General features: G+C 40.2%; 1 protein-coding gene and 1 pseudogene across 1 annotated transcript; one reads left to right on the forward strand and one right to left on the reverse strand.

Annotated features, from left to right (window-relative positions):
* The first annotated feature begins 233 nt into the window (after positions 1-233).
* On the forward strand, positions 234-14001 carry LOC145398346 (splicing factor U2af 38 kDa subunit-like). Its single transcript, XM_080271237.1, has 3 exons — positions 234-315; positions 1655-1807; positions 11178-14001. Exons 2-3 carry the CDS (start codon positions 1668-1670, stop codon positions 11758-11760), a joined length of 723 nt encoding a protein of 240 aa, XP_080127363.1. The 5' UTR covers positions 234-315; positions 1655-1667; the 3' UTR covers positions 11761-14001.
* Positions 6238-6356, reverse strand: LOC145398534 (5S ribosomal RNA; annotated as a pseudogene).
* Positions 14002-19277: the final 5276 nt, after the last annotated feature.

Consider the following 19277-nt stretch of genomic DNA (forward strand, 5'->3'; position numbering starts at 1 on the left):
TTTTTGATAATGATTTTAAATGTTTTAAATGAAGGAAGTACATAAGCCAAGATTGTTATGCACGAACATTTTTTTATACACATTATCCTTACAAATAAGAATAACCGTGTCTTACATTATTTTGTTTGCTGTAACATAAGAATAAATTATGTTTATAAATTATTTATGAAAAACATTCATTAAATGGCAATAGTATTTTACATAAACAACTGTTCTGACATCACACACGGACGCACGGGAGGCTGCGTCGGACGCCGTAGCCTCGCGTATTTTGAACTTATATTGTGCTGCTTATTCACCAGTCTGAGTGGAAAGGTATAGCTCAAACTTTTGTGAACTGTTCAATTGTTTCAGAAGCCATCAGCATAAGTTGTAGAATATGCGTTGGTAAATGTGGCTGGAGTTTAATGGGAAACCGTTGTTTCCTCCGTGTTGGGTTAATTTGTAATGAAGTTTGTGGTTTTTAATTGCTTATCGCCGGTTATTCCCAAACGTTGAGTCATTGTAGATAGCAATGGTTAATATTACCGGAGAAAGAAAAGATACTAGTTAAAATAATTGAGCATACAAACATTATTGAGGTGTGAAGGATATGGCATTTCATACCTGCTTGGGCCACACTACTCACGTTTAAGTTAAATTCAGTTTAATTTTGCTGGAGTGAGAACCAGTAATTTTACATTACTTTTCTTGGTAATTATTTAGTTAAGTAGCCATGTTTTTGGCTGTTTCACAAACCAACCATACCAGACCAATCTTTATGAAAGCAGCTCACCGTATTTATTTTTCAGTGGCTTATGATGAGTTATAACAGTTAGATAGACTTCAAGATGTGGAACCACCTCTTAAATATCAACAAAATTTTTTACCTACCTTTAAAGGAGTCACTTTGTAAAGTTGTACAGAAGTGCGTTTTCAGGTATTAAGAGGGTTGATCAGGAAACAGGACAAATATGAGTATGTAAAGGTTAGATCAAGATAAACTAGGTATGGTTATGAAAATTTAGGGTAAAATTATCATTTCATCCTCTAACTACCTTCAGGAGTAAAATAATAATAATTTGTGATGAAAATGTCGTGTCTTAGATTTGTCTAAAACACCGAAAAAAAGGTTCAAAATCTCGTAATTCTGTTAGGGGTTGAAACAATAATAGAACCAAATTTAGGTTAGGTTTGGATAAATCAGTACTGATAAGGGTAATTTTGTGCCAAGAATGGTGTCCGTCTGTCTCCAGTGCCATTGGGGATTGTAAACAAATATTGCATTTTAAACGATGTTCATTGCTTATTAAGGAAATGAAAAAACATTGAAAGTAGCTTGATCCCTTGCGAGTTCCCACATCATTAGAATAGCCATTGCATGTTTATTTTTTAGAATGATAATTCAGGTATTACTACATAGCCCTTATCAGGTTTACTTTAAGTATAGATTTGGGGCAGGATGGCTCAATGATTGAGCGACAGATTCAGGACTGGGAGGTCGTGAGTTCGAGCCACACCTGGTAGCTGCCACACCGGGAGGGGTAGCGCCCTCCTGTCACCTGATAGGGATATATGATGTAATAAAGTCTGGCTCGGTGGAACATCTCCCTTTAGGTATGCCATAGGTTGTTTAAATGGTAATCCTAGCTAATGTTTCGTCATTTTGTTTTAGGAAATCCATCAAGATGTCTATGTCCGGGGCTGAATACCTGGCCTCCATCTATGGTACTGAAAAGGACAAAGTGAACTGCTCCTTCTATATTAAAACAGGAGCATGTCGGCATAGCGAACGATGCTCCAGAAAGCACAACAAACCTCAGTATAGGTACGTTCCTTTCATTTTGGACTCTCTTCCCATGCCTAGGAGAGTTATTGGAAGTGCCAGTGTAAGTGAATTTGATCAGTGTGAAAGAATATAAAAGGTGAGGGAACCTTTATGAATATGCTCTTTAATCTTGTATATTACCTAGGTAAGCAATGCAGAACACTCCCACACTATTATTCACATCCCAGTCTTTCCTCAGCATTGATTTTGACATTATACAGTACTTCCTTAGCTCCACCTCCTTTCTTTGCCTCTTACTTTGCCTATTTCTTCTCAGCCATCTTTTTAATCACTATATTCCCAGCTTGCATCCTTTCTAAGATTTATTTTATATATATACAGTATATATATATATATATATATCATCATCATCCAATCCTACATTGCCCCATGAGGAGCATAGGAGTCTGGGACTAGGCAAGTTGGTCCTGATATTTAAGATGAGAATGACCAGCCTCATTCATATACTATATATATATATATATATATATATATAGTATATATCTATCTATCTATTGCCAGACGCCTCAATCCCATTCGGGGTGGCCACAAACAAATCACCTCCACGTCGCTCTGTCCCCTGCCATTTCACTGCCCCGCTCCCAACTCATATAACTCTCCACTCCATCCTTCCATCTCATTCTTGGCCTCCCCCTCTCTCTTCCCCCCTCCACCTCACTCACATACACTCTTCGTCAGTCTTTCACCCTCCATCCTCTCCACATGGCCATATATATATATATCCATCATCCAATCCTACATTGCCCCATGAGGAACGTAGGAGCCCAGGGCTAGGCAGTTGGTCCCGACATGTAAGATGAGCGTGACCAGCCTCGCTCATCCCTGAGTGGCATTACATGAACAATCAACCCCAACCATTCCTTGGATATAAACCTTCACCGGCTCAATCTGATTGGAAGAAGGGGCTATTTGGTTCACTTTTGGCTATTTTTTGTTGTACAAAGGTTTGTAGTGCGACATTCAGGGTACTTGGAAAGCTTTATTCAATGGGTTAAGAAACACATATGATCCAGTTTCATATGTGAAGATGGATTTTAATGTAGAAAAACACAGAAAAGACATAATTGAAAAATAAAAATAATGTTTATCAATACTTGATGTGGGGCAGTTGGACCCAGTGGGCTTTACTTTGGTGAAACTTTCAAAGTTTTCATTCAGTTTGCTCCGATCTTCAGTGCCCACTTGCCCAGTACTGTATTGCCCTTTGGTTGTGTGCCTTCAGGAAACCCACCTCTCTGCTCCCCCTGCTTCAATTTGAATCAAACCAGCCAGAAGAAGTTTGGTTATACAGTACCCTCGTGTCCAACATGGTAATATTGTCATGCACGGGTTCCATGTTGGACCCAAAACGTGTTGGACAAACAACAGAGCTTATGGGGAAAAATGAATTACCGGTATGTCAGCAACCCTAGGAAAAGTAACCCTAAATACCTACCATATACCTATACATATATTGGTACTACTGTGATTATAATAAATGGTACTGTACTATGAATGATAACTAACCTTTTAGGCCCACCTCCATATGCCATCACTGCCGTCAGGATCTTGTCTTTGTTTTTTATTATGGTCCTCACGCTGGCTTCATTCACGTCATAGGCCTTGGCGATGTCCACATTCCTCTCTCCTTTCTTCTTCCTCTCGATGATTTCTAGCTTAGTGGCCTGAGGGAGGTGCCGCTGTTTCTTGGGGTTCTCAGAAGGCTTCCTAGGCATCATAAGCAGGGTAAAATGCAGTAGCAAGGGCAGAAAATGCAGTGAGAGAAAAGCACCATCCAATGCGAATTATGTGACTGAGTGGCACTGTGGCGGGAGAAATTTAAACAAAACCACGTGAGAGCAGAAGCATTTTTAATTGGGCGACGTCACGATCACGTCACAATAGCGGGCTGGGGAGGCTACTTGATCGGAAGTTTTGATTGGCTGTCAGCATCACGGGAACATCCAGTATGACCATGTTGGACTGGGGGTGATCGTGCTGGGGGCGAACTCTGCGGATTTCGCCCACTTCTTGGGGCTCCGTCCGTGTTATGCTAATGCACCTGTGTTACAGTAGTTAAATTGTATTAAATCGTACTACTTTTTTGCTCTCCGTGCTGGACAATGCGTGTTGGACGCGAGGGTACTGTGCACAGTACCTCGAATAGTCTTCCTTCACTCCATGACTGCCACAAGTGGTAATTCTTGTAAACAACATATGGAGTAAAGTGCATTCCACTGGCAGTGATGGAGAACATGATGGATGTTCGTCTCTTCGTCGAATTCATGATTTGCTTCGCATGTTTTGTACCACACTGGAAAATCTGGAGCATTCCCTTAGGATCATCTGTCAGGGCTGGGGTCAATTCATTTTTGTCATTTCAATTCATTTCCATCCATCCATCCATCCATCATCCAATCCTACGTTGCCCCATGAGGAGCGTAGGAGCCTGGGGCTAGGCAGTTGGTCCTGACATTTAAGATGAGAGTGACCAACCTCACTCATCCCTGAGTGGCATTACGTGAGCAGTAAACCCCAATCACCCCTTGGATATAAACCTTCACCGGCTCAATCCAATTGGAGCACAATACAGTAGTGCACCAACTTTCGCTACAGCAGGATTCGCGGAATCCACTTTCGCGGCATGCACCAAATATTCCCTAACTTCCACTTTCGCTTGAAAAAAATCGATTTTCGCGCACAAATTTTGGGTTTGGGACAATATTTTGAACTTTGAATTTCCTGCACCGCCCGCCCGCAACCCACCGCCATCTTGAATGACGTCATGTCAACACTCTGTCCACCCATTCCCGCCATTGTGTACGAGCGTGCTAGCTCCATTGTGTTGGATTCTCACGGTTCAATGGCCTCTACTATACCTGGTAGTGTGGGGAAAGGGCCTGGTGGTGTGGGGGGAGAGCCTGGTGGTGTGGGGGAGGGCCGGGAGGCAGTGGTGGTGATAAAAAGTGGCCGGGACATTCAAAGTCGGGAGGAAGGCGCCAATACGTCTGGCGTGGCTAAATAAGCCCACCACGCGCCTCGGATACTTACCCCCAACATCCATTAAACACCTCAACCTGGTCTCTGTGGTATATAATGTGTACTGTACAGTTTTTATTGTTTGTATCTCACAATGCAATGTACAATAGTGATTTGATGTACTGTATTGCAAGTGAAAATGAAAATCTGATGTTACTTTAGGATAACCGGGAACCAATTAGCCTTTTTGCCATAAAGACAATGCCCCAACTTTCGCTAATTCCACTTTCGCGCATTATTTTTGGACCCAATTAGGCGCGATAATTGGTGCCCCACTGTAATTACCCACTAAACCACCAGGCGCCAAAATTTGGTTATATGGTTACCATCCAGCATAGTAAATGGTTTCTTGGTGTACAGGAAACCATTTGGCTTGTCACTTAGTGTAGAGTCACCCACAGGCAGAAGGAAGAGGAAAGAATGAAGGAATGAAAGACAGAGGAGGGAGTGTAAAGTCACCTGTAGGCAGAAAGACGAGGAAAGAATGAGGGAAAGAAAGACAGAAGAAAATGGAAGGAAAGAAGGATGGACAGTTCAGAATAAAATTTGAATTAATCATTTCCGGTTCAGTTCATTTGTAAAAAAGAAATCTTCAATTCCAATTCGGTTCAATTCTATCTATCTATCTATTGCCAGACGCCACAATCCCGTAAGGGGTGGCCATTTGACTTTGAGTTATTTGTTTTACGGGGAGGGGCGCTAACCCTCCACCAACCCACTTGCTGACACGTAGGGAGCACGTATGATTTGGTTATATGGTTACCACCCAGCATTGTAAATGGTTTCTTGGCTTACAGGAAACCATTTGGCTTGTCACTCAATGTAAAGCCACCTGTAAAGGAAAGAAAAGCAATAAGAAATGACAGGAAAGATGGGAGAAATAGGAAGAGAGGAGGACAGGCACAGAAAAAGAATGATAAAGGCAAAGGAAGAAGTAGGCAGCATAGTTCAATTCATTATGGTCAATATTTCATTTGGTTAAAAAAAAATTTCGATTCAAAATCATTTTTAATCTACCCAGTACCATTAATCTAATGGAAAGAAATAAAAATGAGGTTTCAAATTAACATCTTTATTTATTAAACTAACTGGGCAGGGCCAGGCAGGACATGTACTGAACACGTGTGTTTTACCCACACCTTCTCAGTCTGGCACACTGACAGGAACTGAACTTGTAAATCTTAAATATATTTATTTAAAACACATGAATTATGCAGGAAATAGTTTCACAGTTAAATGAAAATTAATATAAATTTAATTGGTTACTTTTTTTTTTCATTCGTGCCAGACGCCATGTATCCCAAACGGGGTGGCCAAGGGCTTAGAGTTAATTGTTTTACAGGGAGGGGCACTAATCCTCCACCAACCCCACTTGACACGTAGGGAGAACGAGCCAACAGCATCTGGTGTTCCCAGGCGGTCACCCATCCAAGTACTAACTAGACCCAACGTTGCTTAACTTCGCTGATCGCACGGGAAGCGGTGTACTCAGCATGGTTACTTCACTTGATATATTTTTAACTTTTTTTTGTGATAGCAAACTGTATATTTTACTGTTTATTTGAATATACAGTACTGTAACTTAATGTATTGCCAATAATGAATTTGCATATTACAGTATAAAATATTATTTTATCAGTTCAGTCATCAATTCATATAAGTTCATTGATATCAATTCCAGTTCAGTTCAGTTAATTTTATTTATATATTTTTCTCAGTTCCAATTCAAATCATAATTGATCCCAGCCCTGTCTGTGATGTTGGTTTCGTCAGTGTTAATATTTGCAGGAGGTACTCCCCTAAGGCTCTCTTCTAGCTTTTTAAAGTAGGCCACTGCAACCTCTTCTGAGATAGCAGCCTGCTTCCTTAAGTATTTTGGCATATCCTGGAGGACAACAGGATTTAAAGTCTCTTCAGGAAGCCATGTACCCAGTCTGTACCAGGGAGATCGTCCTTGAAATCCGTGATGTAATGTCTACAACTTTACAGATAGTACTTGATGAAGTTGCAGCATATAAATTGCCCCAAAGGGCCAAGTCAGATTACCCCAGGGGACCGAGTCAAATTGCCCCATTAGTCTAAAATTATAATATTTTTAAAATGAAAGCAGCTAACATACTTTGGTAGGTGGATAAACAGTAATAACACTTAGCTTGTTATTATATATCCAAGAGACTGGGGAGGAAAATGCAGTTGATCTTGTCATTTATTGTTGTAAATTACAGCTAAAAAGATTCTGAAAATAAGTGGAATGTAAAATTTATCACAGTTCACTTAGCTTCTGCAAGCTATCCCTAAACATTATTTATGATATAAGTTAGTGATTTCATAATATAATACTATATGGAAAAGTCAAATGCACCCCTATTCACACTGTCTGGACCACCTGAGTCTCATTACCCCTTATTGAGTCTGATTGCCCCAGGTGAGTTGAATAGCCCCATAGATAGATAAATAGCTAGAAGCACTGTACTTATTACTGGTACTGTAATCGATTTACAGTATATCACAGCTGACTGTTAGAGTGCACACCATATACCAAATATAATTATTTACCATTAGATACGTGTAAATTACTGATTCAGTACCAGTATGTTGGCACTGAAATTTTTCTTGGTTTTATGCCTTGTGTATCATCATCATCATCTGGACCTCCTTTCCCATCCTAGGGCAGAGTGGGGAGTAGCAATGTCCTCAACTTCTCAACTTTCAGTCTTTCTCCCTGACTGATCCTCTCTCTCCTGTTCCACCTCACTCAGCTTCATCTTGCATATCACAGTCATATGATCTGACGGACCTCCACATTGTCCTCTCACAGCCCTCGTATCAGCAACCATTCCCAGCATCGACCTTTCTTCGAGCACGTAATCAATCAGGCTCCTTTCAGCACAATCCCCGTTCCCTTTATACCATGTATATTTATGTGTATCTCTGTGTTTGAAATATGGGTTACAAATACACAACATCCTTTCCTTACACATATCCTTCAGTTACTTCCCTTTATCATTTTCTCCTGGTACTCCATTACAACCCATTATGTTATCCTCAGGACCAGTGCCTTATGTTTATATATTATTTTTTTTGACACATTGCTTAGTTGTTTAGATCCATTAGTTTACTCCAGCAGGTACTCTTGTAGGTAAATAGGCCTCCTGTTTTCATTACTTCCTCTGCACTCCTGTGTAATGTAACCCTGACCTAATATCGCTGTGCATACTTTAGTACAGTAGATGCTTGATTTAACGAACAAATTCAGCCAACCCCTATTCTGTTTGCTCAAATGTTCTGTTAAGTCAAGTTCTGTAACTAGGTTCAATTTAAAGGAAATTTTTCTGGTATTTTGAGGAATTTTCTTCTTAATCTTTGAATCCAATGGTCAGGCCGAGTTCTTGACAGTGCAGCCGCAAACTATGCTAACTTCCAGTGCTACACACAGCAGTCTGAACCCATATTAATAACCACACGAATTAATTATTGTGTACTTGTTAACAGTGATACATACAGTACTTACTGAGTAATAAAATATGCACACATAAAGAATAAGGTGAAGATAGTAGTGTACGATATACAGTACTGTAGAATAGTAAACAGAGATAGTAAAACACAGTAAGGCTTACACCAAAAGTAGGGGTTGTGCACTTGTTGCGGAAATGTGCCCGACACATGTAGCCATTCTGGCTGCCCCAAGCCTCCGTCAGGCTTTGTGTTTGCTTAGGTCATACACTTGGGTTTTCTTTACCTTATTCTCCTTCATCACCGCCCCTAGGCTGTCTCTTCAGTTATTTTCAGATTCTGGGCAAGAGGCAGCTTAACCCTCTCCTTCTTTGCTTGAACCTTAGGCATGGTGCACAAAAGCATTGGTTCACTGGAAAAAAAAAATAAAAAGATAATTTATATCCAAGGGGTGGTTGGGGTTTGTTGCTCATGTTATACCACTCAGGGATGAGAGGCTGGTCACTTTCATATTAAATGTCAGGACCAACTTGCCCAGCCCTAGGCTTCTAATACTGTTCTGTGTGGGCTGCGCGACGTCACTGAGTGCCCACCATTGCCACTACCCAGGCGGGTTGGCGGAGGCATGTGGCAACACCACCGGCCAGGGGGAGTGGTCCACTGTGGGCTCAATGATCCACTAGATTTACAGAACTTTTTCCGGAGATTTGATAGTTTTCAGAACAGAGCTGCCTTTATGGAAATATACTCAATTTTACAGAAATTTAGCTTTAACTGGTGAAGAATAACAACAAGAAAAAAATCTTCCGCTAAATTGATGTACAGTAATCCCGCATATTTCGCGGTAGTTACGTTCTTGTAACCCCCGCGAAAAGTCAATTCCGCGAATACTCTATTAACAATTGAAAACTTGCACTTGTGTCCACCATGCTGCCCATCACACAGTCCATGTCCATACTGATTGCAAGACAATTCGCCGTCAGACAATTCCCCGTCAAAACATGGACGATTCCCCTTCAGAACAATTCGCACCCTGGACGATTCCCCGCCATTCTATAAATATACTAATCAATACTTTCATCAATATACTTATTATTAATTAATCAATACTTTAATAACTATATTTCAGGGGGATCCAGCAAAGTTTATGTTCAGTAGCGTAGGTTCTGGATATTATTTATTAGTTGCACCTTTAGTCAATAATTAACTTGTTTCTTCCTCGCTGTAGTTGCCTTTGAATTATATTCTAGCGTCACCCATAGCTATCTTCATTAATGAAGGCGAATTGTTTTGTTTGTTGTGACTGCGAATTGTCCCGAAACCTCCATACTCATCCCGAAATACCTTCTTACAAGATTGAAAGCACATACTCCATTATGAAGGAAAAACGTAAACACCGTACTGTAATACACAATTATCTACACATTTATTAACAAAACAGTACAAAATAAAAAGATGCATTAACTGGTGATAGCAAACACTCCCACGGTCGTTTCTTAGCTTGTCCAGTAACACAATTTTCTCTGCTAAGGTCATAACTTGATCGTTTTGTCACTTTGGAGTTCCTACTAATTGGTGAGGCTGGCTTACGTCCTGGGGCCATGTGGAAGGCAAGTGGGAGGCAAGAGGCTCATATCATAGTGTGGTTACAACCACAACATCCACTTACGGCAGGCAGGCATGGACTGAAGAATGCGAGGCAGAGAGCAGTGTTGCCATATCCAAACAACGAACTTATGCTAGGGCAATGAAAAAATTATGCTAGATTGAGCATATTTGTTCCAAGTAAAAAATGAATTATGCTAACTTGAAGCTAAATGATAAAATTCTATACATATTCGTGCAACATATTAATTATGTATTGTTTACTATGAAAATATTAAAATGAACCTACATACAGTAAGAGGATAAATATCGGTATCTACCCATACTGCTTTTTCCCATGAAACTTACGTTTTTCTGATGGATTTTGATGTGATTCGTTCGATTTTGAGCATCATTTCCGTCGGAAATAACCAGATTTTGAGATATGACCCCCCCCCATCCCCATGAAATAATGAGGGATCTTTGGGGAATCGGGGGTTATAGGGAGGGGGGGAAACAGAAAATGGTCATTTCCGACTGAAATGAAGCTTAAAATCGAATGAATCATACCAAAACCCATCGGAAAAACCTAGGTTTCATGGGTAAAGTACAAAGCTCAAACTTATCCTAACCTAACCGAACCAAACCGAACCTAACCTAAAACCTAACCTAACCTAACCTAACCTAATCCAACCTAACCTAACCTAATCCAACCTAACCTAACCTAATCCAACCTAACCTAACCTAACCTAATCCAACCTAACCTAACCTAACCTAATCCAACCCAACCAAGCCCAAACTGAAAGTAACCAACTATTCAAACATCTTACCTTATTCGTCTCTCTCTCTCTCTCTCTCTCTGATTTGTAGCTTTTATAAAATTATTCCAAAAATATTCCATTCCATTCTAAATTATGCTAGAATGATTCTAAAACTTCTAATATGCTAAAAAATATTGCAGACTCGAAAATTTGATCAAAATTATGCTAAAAGAATAAAATTATGCTAGATATGGTAACACTGGCAGAGGGGCCACGGGAAAGGAACAGAGGGTGGCGTGAGTTTACCGCGCTACAATTGGAAGCTGCGGGAATTTCAATTTTTTTTTTTTCTGTATATTCAAGGATATTTTTGTTGAACTTATTAATGCTAAGAAAATCCGCGAGAGGGCAAAACCGTAGACAAAAAATCCGCAAAAAATGCGGGATTACTGTACGTTAAATCGAGCATCTACTGTATTTGATAATGTGGTTGGTATCCCTGTAACGAATAATCAATTTTCTTGAACCCACAGCCAGACAGTGGTAATGCAAAACATGTATGTGAGTCAGCAGAACTCGGCCAAGAGTGCTGACGGGTCACACTTGGCGAACATGAGCGACCACGAGATCCAGGAGCAGTTTGAGTACTTCTTTGAAGATGTGTTCTTTGAGTGTGAGGAGAAGTATGGAGAGATTGAAGAGATGTGTGTGTGTGACAATCAGTGTGACCACCTGAGGGGCAATGTCTACATCAAGTTCCGACGAGAGGAAGATGCTGTGAAAGCTGCTGAAGACCTCAACAACCGGTGGTACATGTTCCGCCCCATCTACTGTGACCTGTGTCCTGTGGCTGATTTCCGTGAGGCCTGCTGCCGCCAGTTTGAAATGGGTCAGTGTGGGAAAGGTGGATTCTGCAACTTCTGGCATGTAAAGCCCATCTCACACCACCTGAAGAACCTGTTGGCTCGGTCGTCTCGTTCCCGCTACAAGCACAGATCCCGTTCCAGGTCCAGGTCTCGGGACAGATACTCAGACAAACATGACAGCAAGCACCGCCGCAGATCTCGTTCCCGTTCAAGGGATCGCGACCGGCGTGACCGTAGAGGCCGCTATTAAACCACCTGTTACACATGGCTTTGGCTACAGCCTGTTTTGTTTGTTTACATGTCTGGAAGGTCTTAGCTAAGTTCCGCAGTACTATAATTTGTATTTTGTTGGCAACAGCTATTACAGCAAAATATGAATATTTACAAGTGACTACAAAATATATTTTTATTACTACTATTTAATAAGAAAAACGTCCTGAACATATTGAAGCCGAGTACTTGCTGTAGCGAAATATGAGACAGTTCCATACTTTTTTAAATTAAACATTTCAAGTATAGTATTAGCTAGGTTTAGGTCTTTTTGATTTTGGTAAAATTGATAAATAAGTGATGTTTGAAGATCATTTACTGTTATTGTGGTTGCCATCAGCCTTGCAATGCTTTACTGGTATTACCCATCTTGGAGACAAAAGTTACAAGGATGTTTTGGAGTTTTGTGTTATGTTAACCCCTAAAGACCTATGGCTGTCGGACAACAGTTATGGAGAATGTTGCATAAAATCCTGTGGTTATCAATGGCACAGAGGCTACCAAAAACTGGCTGTAGGTAACACCGCCTCATTTATGATGTATATGGGACCTGGCCAATGGCAACTAAGAGATTAGATGGTGGGAGGTATGATCTGGCCCCCTTCATGGGGTGTGGCCGCCCCCCCCCCCTCCCCAGGCCATCTCTCCACCTCCCTTGCCCCATTGGATCCTGCTTTCTGTTTCCCCTCCCGCCCAAACTATCCCCCATACCCCCTCTAGACCATATTGGGTGTATGTGGCAAACATATTCCCTCCCTTTCCCCCCCTCCCCCCGTCCTGAGGTCCCTCACACTCATTCCACCTCCCTATTCTCCCATATTTCTCACTCATAGTGAGAAGTGTTTTATATATATATCCATCCATCATCCAATCCTACGTTGCCCCATGAGGAGCGTAGGAGTATATATATATATATATATATATATATATATACGGCCGATTGTGGAGTAACCATTAGACGTGAGAGTGAAATATGCATTTTCTGGTGTGTAAAATCAAACTCTTCAAATCAGTAAAACCATAATTTACTCTGGTGCAATTTTTCTTCTCTCAATACACGAGAGGTAACAGTTTTTATTTTTGATGTTCCCTGACAGTCGATATTGCGGTAACTGTAAGTTATATGAGAGTGAAACATACATTTTCAGATGTGTAAATTCAAGCTCTTGAAACCTGTAAGAAAAAATTTACCCTGGTGAAAGTTAAATAATCGGACCCATTTTGCAGATCTGGGGATAGGGGGGCTGGGAGATTTGCGGTCTTTAGGGGTTAACTCTGAATTTTGTTTATTTGACAAGACCTGTTTGTTACTTGGCACCCTCAGAATGTAAATTGTCCAGTCTATCAGCATTGCGTAATTTTATTTTGTTTTCCAGATCTCTGACCACTAACTACAGTAAGTCTTCTTTTGAAATTAATTATTTGTTGATAATCTAAGCCGAAATGACAGTTTCCCCCAGTTTAAAGCAGCCATTATTTGTAAACAGTTGCAGTATTTTAGAACACTGCGAGAACATGACGTATCAGATAAGGTCAGAGATCTGTGCTCTAGCAGGCTTGTAGTAACATGATACCTGGTTATGGCTACAGCTGCAACACATGGGCTTTGATCTGTAGTAAATTATTGATTGAAAGTTTGTTAAAGCGTTTATTTGTACAGTATATACATATGATATACGGTTAAACAGGACAGTAAATTATTCGGTATTAGTACTGTATAGTTTTGTTTAAAAAAGAAATGCTGCACATGATATTTGATAACTTGACTTCTTTTTACTGTACATGATACTTGATAACCTGAATTTTCTTTTTATATGATATACGATAATTTGAATGCTCTTTTTATACATACCGGTATTTACCATCTATGAAATGGAACCACTGGGGTATGATGGATAATTTCTGTACAAATTTTGGGTATCATATCTCATGGCATCATCAACAAGGACCAGATAACTCATGGATTCCTGCATCATTTTGTCACTGGAAATATTCATTCATTCATCATCTAATCCAGTGTTGCCCCATGAGGAGCATTGAATATTTCAGTTATTAGACAGCTAGAGTCAACTTTTATTATGGATGAAAGTATATCACCTTATGCCACAAAATAAGCTGCATAAGGGATTGGCTTTCCTACTTGTGTTTCATGTTGATATATGAGTTAGAATTACGATCAGAATTGTAGGTGTGATTTCAAAATACAGTTCTTAAACAACAATCACTTTAATTACCACTGTAACTACATATGGTATAATTAAGGAATTAGAACATATTGAGGTTATCGTACAAGATGAGCACTTTTCATAGGCACTCTAGCAAAGGATGCACAATATAATTATATTCTACATAATACAGGGAATCTAATTACCAAACGTGTCTATGCTAGGGGCAAGCCAGCTTGCCAGAGGGGTTTTGGAGTTGGGATAGGTTGTGTTGAGTGATAGCTACCCTCTTTCTCAGAATACAAACATTGTATTGCAAAAACTTGTGTAATATACATCTAACATCATCTTTAGCAGACATCCCTGTCTTCCATCAAACATCATCTGTAGCCGACATCTTTCTCCCATCGAACATCACCTGTAGCAGACGTCCTGCTTCCATCTAATGTCATCTGTAGCAGATGTCTTGCTTCCATCTAACATCATCTTTAACAGACATCTTGCTTCCATCTAATGTCATCTTTAGCAGATGTCTTGCTTCCATATACCCCATCCATACTCCTATTCTCTCACACTGTCACCTCTCCATTTAGTTTCAGTTAATTCACATACATCCATTTTTGCACGCTCAGGCACCTGGACAATCTCTCTCTCTCTTTCACCTTATCATTTGCACCCTGTACATTCCATATTGCAATCCGTACCATGTCCTTTGTCCGGTCCATAGTCGTCACCAGTTGGTCAGTCCAGATCCGAGGCTTTTTGTTCGTATTTTTAGTTGTTTTCCAGGGAGGGGCACACTCTCTGCCAACCCATTTGTCACATAGGGAACACGTGTTGGTTGATTATAGGGTTACCACGCAGTGTTGTAAATGATTTCCTGGTTTACAGGGAATCATTTGGCTTGCCACTCAATGCTGAGCTACCCTAAAAACAGAGTACCACCATACTAAGTGGGTGGATGATGGGCACCCCCACCTACCACTAACATCTTTAAGGATGATATTATTGTCAAGTATGTACCAAAATTTTCCATTTTGAAGCATGCTCCCATACTGTTTGGAAAGAAGTTTTGATTTGTTGATTCTGCCATGGCATATCAAAAGGAAAAGCTGGCTGAAATAAGGGAATATTGATGAAGAGGGGCATTTGGTATCATCTGAAGGCAAATACAAAGTGTCATTGACAAATATGTGTGTCATTAAAAGATTAAAAGATAAACAGCTTTGTGCATCATGAGCTAATGTACAGTGAGAAAGTTTTGGCAGTACCAAGTGTTATAAAAATGGAAAGCATGAGAATGTAAGCAAGACTAATTTTTTATGGTCATTTAAGGAGGATCGTGTTCAGTAATTGTTAGATGTGATATCCTTCATCCAACATTACAGTGTATTCAGCACAGTAAAAAAAAAAAAAGGCTATTATGTTCTATCATATCACAGTTAGTTTTATACTTTTATTTTTTTAAGGGAGGGGGGAACTATAGCTTATTTCATAGTGTCTGACTCGGTTTTATTTGTTTTTGCCTTTTCTTGTCATTCTGTCTCTCTCCTTACCTTTTTCTGTTACCTGTCATATCTTTTTGCTTTGAATTAGTGCCATATGGTCTTTGATATTTGGCACTAGGAATGTCTTATTCAGTTCAGTTTAATTCAGAAACTCAGAAAATTGGGGACCTGTCCACACTGCACTCTCAGTTGTAATAATACAGTCCTGAGTTGTTTATCGAGGGCGAGCTTGAGGATGGAGGATTCTAGGCAGCTGGGGTTGGGTGGAATGCTGGAGTGCCCATGACACATCACGCTTCCCAACTGCTACCGGCCCACTGATGGAGATACAGTATTATTATTATTACAGTATTACATGTAGAAACTATTCAATACTCTTTCCACTTTAACTTGGCCTGAAATTGCCTTCTTTTCATCCTGAGTGCTGATCTGCAACAAAAGATTAGCACTATAAAATGATACTAGGCACAAAACAAAGAAAAAAAATGTACGATAGTGGTATTGAGACTTAGTACAGTATTATCTTTTCCGCCTTCAGGCTATATGAAATAAGCTTTTGAAACTTCACATCTTTTTCTGCCAGTGGGCTATGTGAAATAAGCTGCAGAGGGACATACTTAAAGTGAAGGAACTATGGTGAAGGGGGTAGGAGAGCTAAAAGAGCTCAAAAGTGGCTCATTTTTGCAAGAGAAGCACATGCTGCACTTAATTTAACCATACCCATTAAAGCCATTTCACAACACCCAAGAGGTTGCACAGAAATATAAAATACGTAAAAGAATCAAGGTCTTAATCTGGGATCTCACTGTAAATGCTGCAAGTTATCAAGGGTAACCTTGCTGGGTGTGGTGTGGGACTAATGGAGTGTGGGATTTGCATAATATATGTTTTAGCAACTCCATAGCTTAGCTTATATTCCATACATCTTAACCAAGGTCCAATTCACTGAGGCCTAAGTCCCAGTTGGATAACTAATCTAAACACTGGACGCTCTCTGATAACTCATTTTAAGCCAGAATGGTGGAATTTGGCATATCCTTTCCTAGTGGAGATATCCAGGCAGTGATGATTATTATGATGATACACTGTTTTAGTGTTTTAATGAAGCCAAGGCAATATGCTGACCAGCACTATCTGGCTGAGTAAATACATGTGAAACATTGCTGAGTGTTCTCATAATTTAACACTGCCTATTGGCTTTTGTCAGGCAAAATTAAAGGCAAAGGGAGGAATAGCCTTGCTGGCTGATACTGTGCCACATGACTTATGAAAAAGTTAGTTCACAAGATGTCCAATCGCCGGATGTGGTGCAAGAGAGAAAAGGTTTAGTACTATATTTGACACACACACACACACTCTCTTAGAAAACTGTATAGCAGGATGATTAAGGCACTGTTGCTGTAAAATAGCATGTGCGTTAAAGTTGAACTACAGTAAGTATAACAACATAAGCACGATGTTATCCACAAACCCACAAATACTCACAGGATGCAGCAGGTGCCTTCGAAGAGACAGCATATGAGTGACACCTTAAGCCTCTCGTTACAGTGACCACAAGTAGCTTCTGTTCCAGCCGCCATCATCATCATCACCACCACCACCAACAGCAACGCTAATGCCACGCTTCTCATCCTCCTTGCGTGGTTGGGAACGTGAGAGCAGCTACAATAGTGAATTATACTGTGAATTTTCGTTATATAGCACTGACTTTAGAAGGTGGGTTAAATGTTAATTCTGAGAAGGAGAGAAATTGTTACCCATGAGATTATCGGTACTTTTAGCCCAAACGGTTAAGAAATGGACTCGTGATTGCAAAACTTTTTACTCAAAATTAGCCTAGCAGAAGAATCACCTGAAATAATTCAAGTCCTGGGACACCCTGTATGTCGATGATTCCCCAGTATATCAACTTTTTAAATACTACTATAGGACTGGAAACTGGAAACTCAACCTGGCCTACATAATGCAATAACGGAAGTTTAGCAGGCAACATTTTGCAATTTATAGTGAACATTATTGAAACAAAAAAAAAAAGGCCATACAAGAAGCAATATATAACAAGAACTTACTGTACAATGCTTGGATGTTGCTGTGGGACGTGTGGAGGCCTTTGTGGTTGTGAGAATCCTGTTGGTTGTCTATTAGTATGCTATGGTGGCAATGCGGGTGATTGTCAACTTATTATATAATTATGTTAATTACGCCAAGCACAATACCACACGCAGCAACATACAAAGCAAGGTCTTCGGGCAATCATTTAAGTTAGGTAAATATATATGATTGCCGTTAAATTACATCACATGTCTTGCATGCATAAACAGCAATAATTCCAGTCGTTATTTAACCACGTGCGGAGTAAGGTGTTAAGCAAGTTGTCAGAAAAATATGTAAATTGCTGTTAATTCGCGTATAACAAGTCTTGCAAGCACATTACATGCAAGGTAATGTTTGTTGTGGTGGGAAGGGATCCAGGAAGTGATGAGCCAGACTTTCACTGCAATCACACGCTGGTGAGGTAACAGCAAGCCCACTATCACCGTCACCCACCTGTCCGTGCCTCCAGGAGCAGAGATAAACAACTTCTGATGGTGAAATTGTGTTGCAGAGGTAGGGGATTTTTTAAAGTTATATCGCAATGGTAGCGAATCCTTTGAGGTTATATTGCAAAGGAAGGACGTATCATAGCCTAAATGCAGGCCTATACTGTACTGCAGAGGTTGGGAAGGTTCTGGAAGTTCGACCGTGGTAGCTGTAATGGTGGAAGGCTCTTGTATCGGTATCTGTAAAGCGAAAAAAATAGTTAATTACTGTTGCAGTGTTAGATGTTACTTAGTCTTTATGAACATTTGCTGTGTTGGGTTGTTTTTGTGTATGTAAACTGTTAACTCATTATTTTTGCCCACTCCAGGCAGACAATCAATGTAAGCGAAATTTCAATCTTCACCTAAAATACGACCTGCAGCTGTCAAGGTTATACATCCAGGTGAATAGGGACATGGAAGCATTTTCTAACAGCCTGGCATGTAACGGATGGGTGTTGCGACATGAAGATGTGTGTGTGTGTGTGTGTGTGTGTGGTTATCCACGGCCATTACGTACAGGCGAACTTTCCCTTTTGTTTGCTGTCGTATACAGCTGTGCCAGGGGAGGTATTATAAGAGTAGATTACGTGACGCTAGTGGTAGGGTTTTGGCGGAACGATTATGATGGTAAGTTGGGTTGGGTGTGGACTGGGATCGGGAGATAAAATAAAACCCTCTCATGGTCGGAAAAACGCTAGTGTACCTTCTTCTGCCTAGCGTCCGGCAATTTATCCAAGTGAGAGTGATCCATATGAACCTGAGAATGGTTTTTATCGCCAACTGGCATGACTAGATTCGTACATTACATGCAGCCTCTGAGCTCATTAGATCAGTGCATGCAGCCTGTAGCAACACGAGTTTGGCGGCAGCACATACTAACAGCATGCCACAAACACCCAACTGAAAAAAAGTGGGCTCTTATTTCTGCCTTTAGTACTATAGGTATAAGTATTTTGCTTCTAAAATTAATTTTAAGTACAATTAACGTCCACAGTGCACCGAGTTCTTTGTACAGTGTTTGCATTATGATATCTATAAATTGCTTTGAAATAAATTCGACAGAAAGCTTTTGAGTCAGGGTGTAACATAATTACCAAACGCGTCTGGTAATACTATTCTGTTCAATTATACTGATATTATTCAAGCGTTTGAAGGGCACAATTCGTACTAGCTTTTCACGGTTAGTCATATCGAAAAGTATTTTCACCTCCACAGATACAAAAAAAAAAAAAAAAAAAAAAA

The sequence above is a fragment of the Coenobita brevimanus genome, chromosome 45, assembly GCF_032717465.1.
Source record: "Coenobita brevimanus isolate Jiangsu-jjx chromosome 45, ASM3271746v2, whole genome shotgun sequence".
Taxonomy (NCBI): domain Eukaryota; kingdom Metazoa; phylum Arthropoda; class Malacostraca; order Decapoda; family Coenobitidae; genus Coenobita; species Coenobita brevimanus.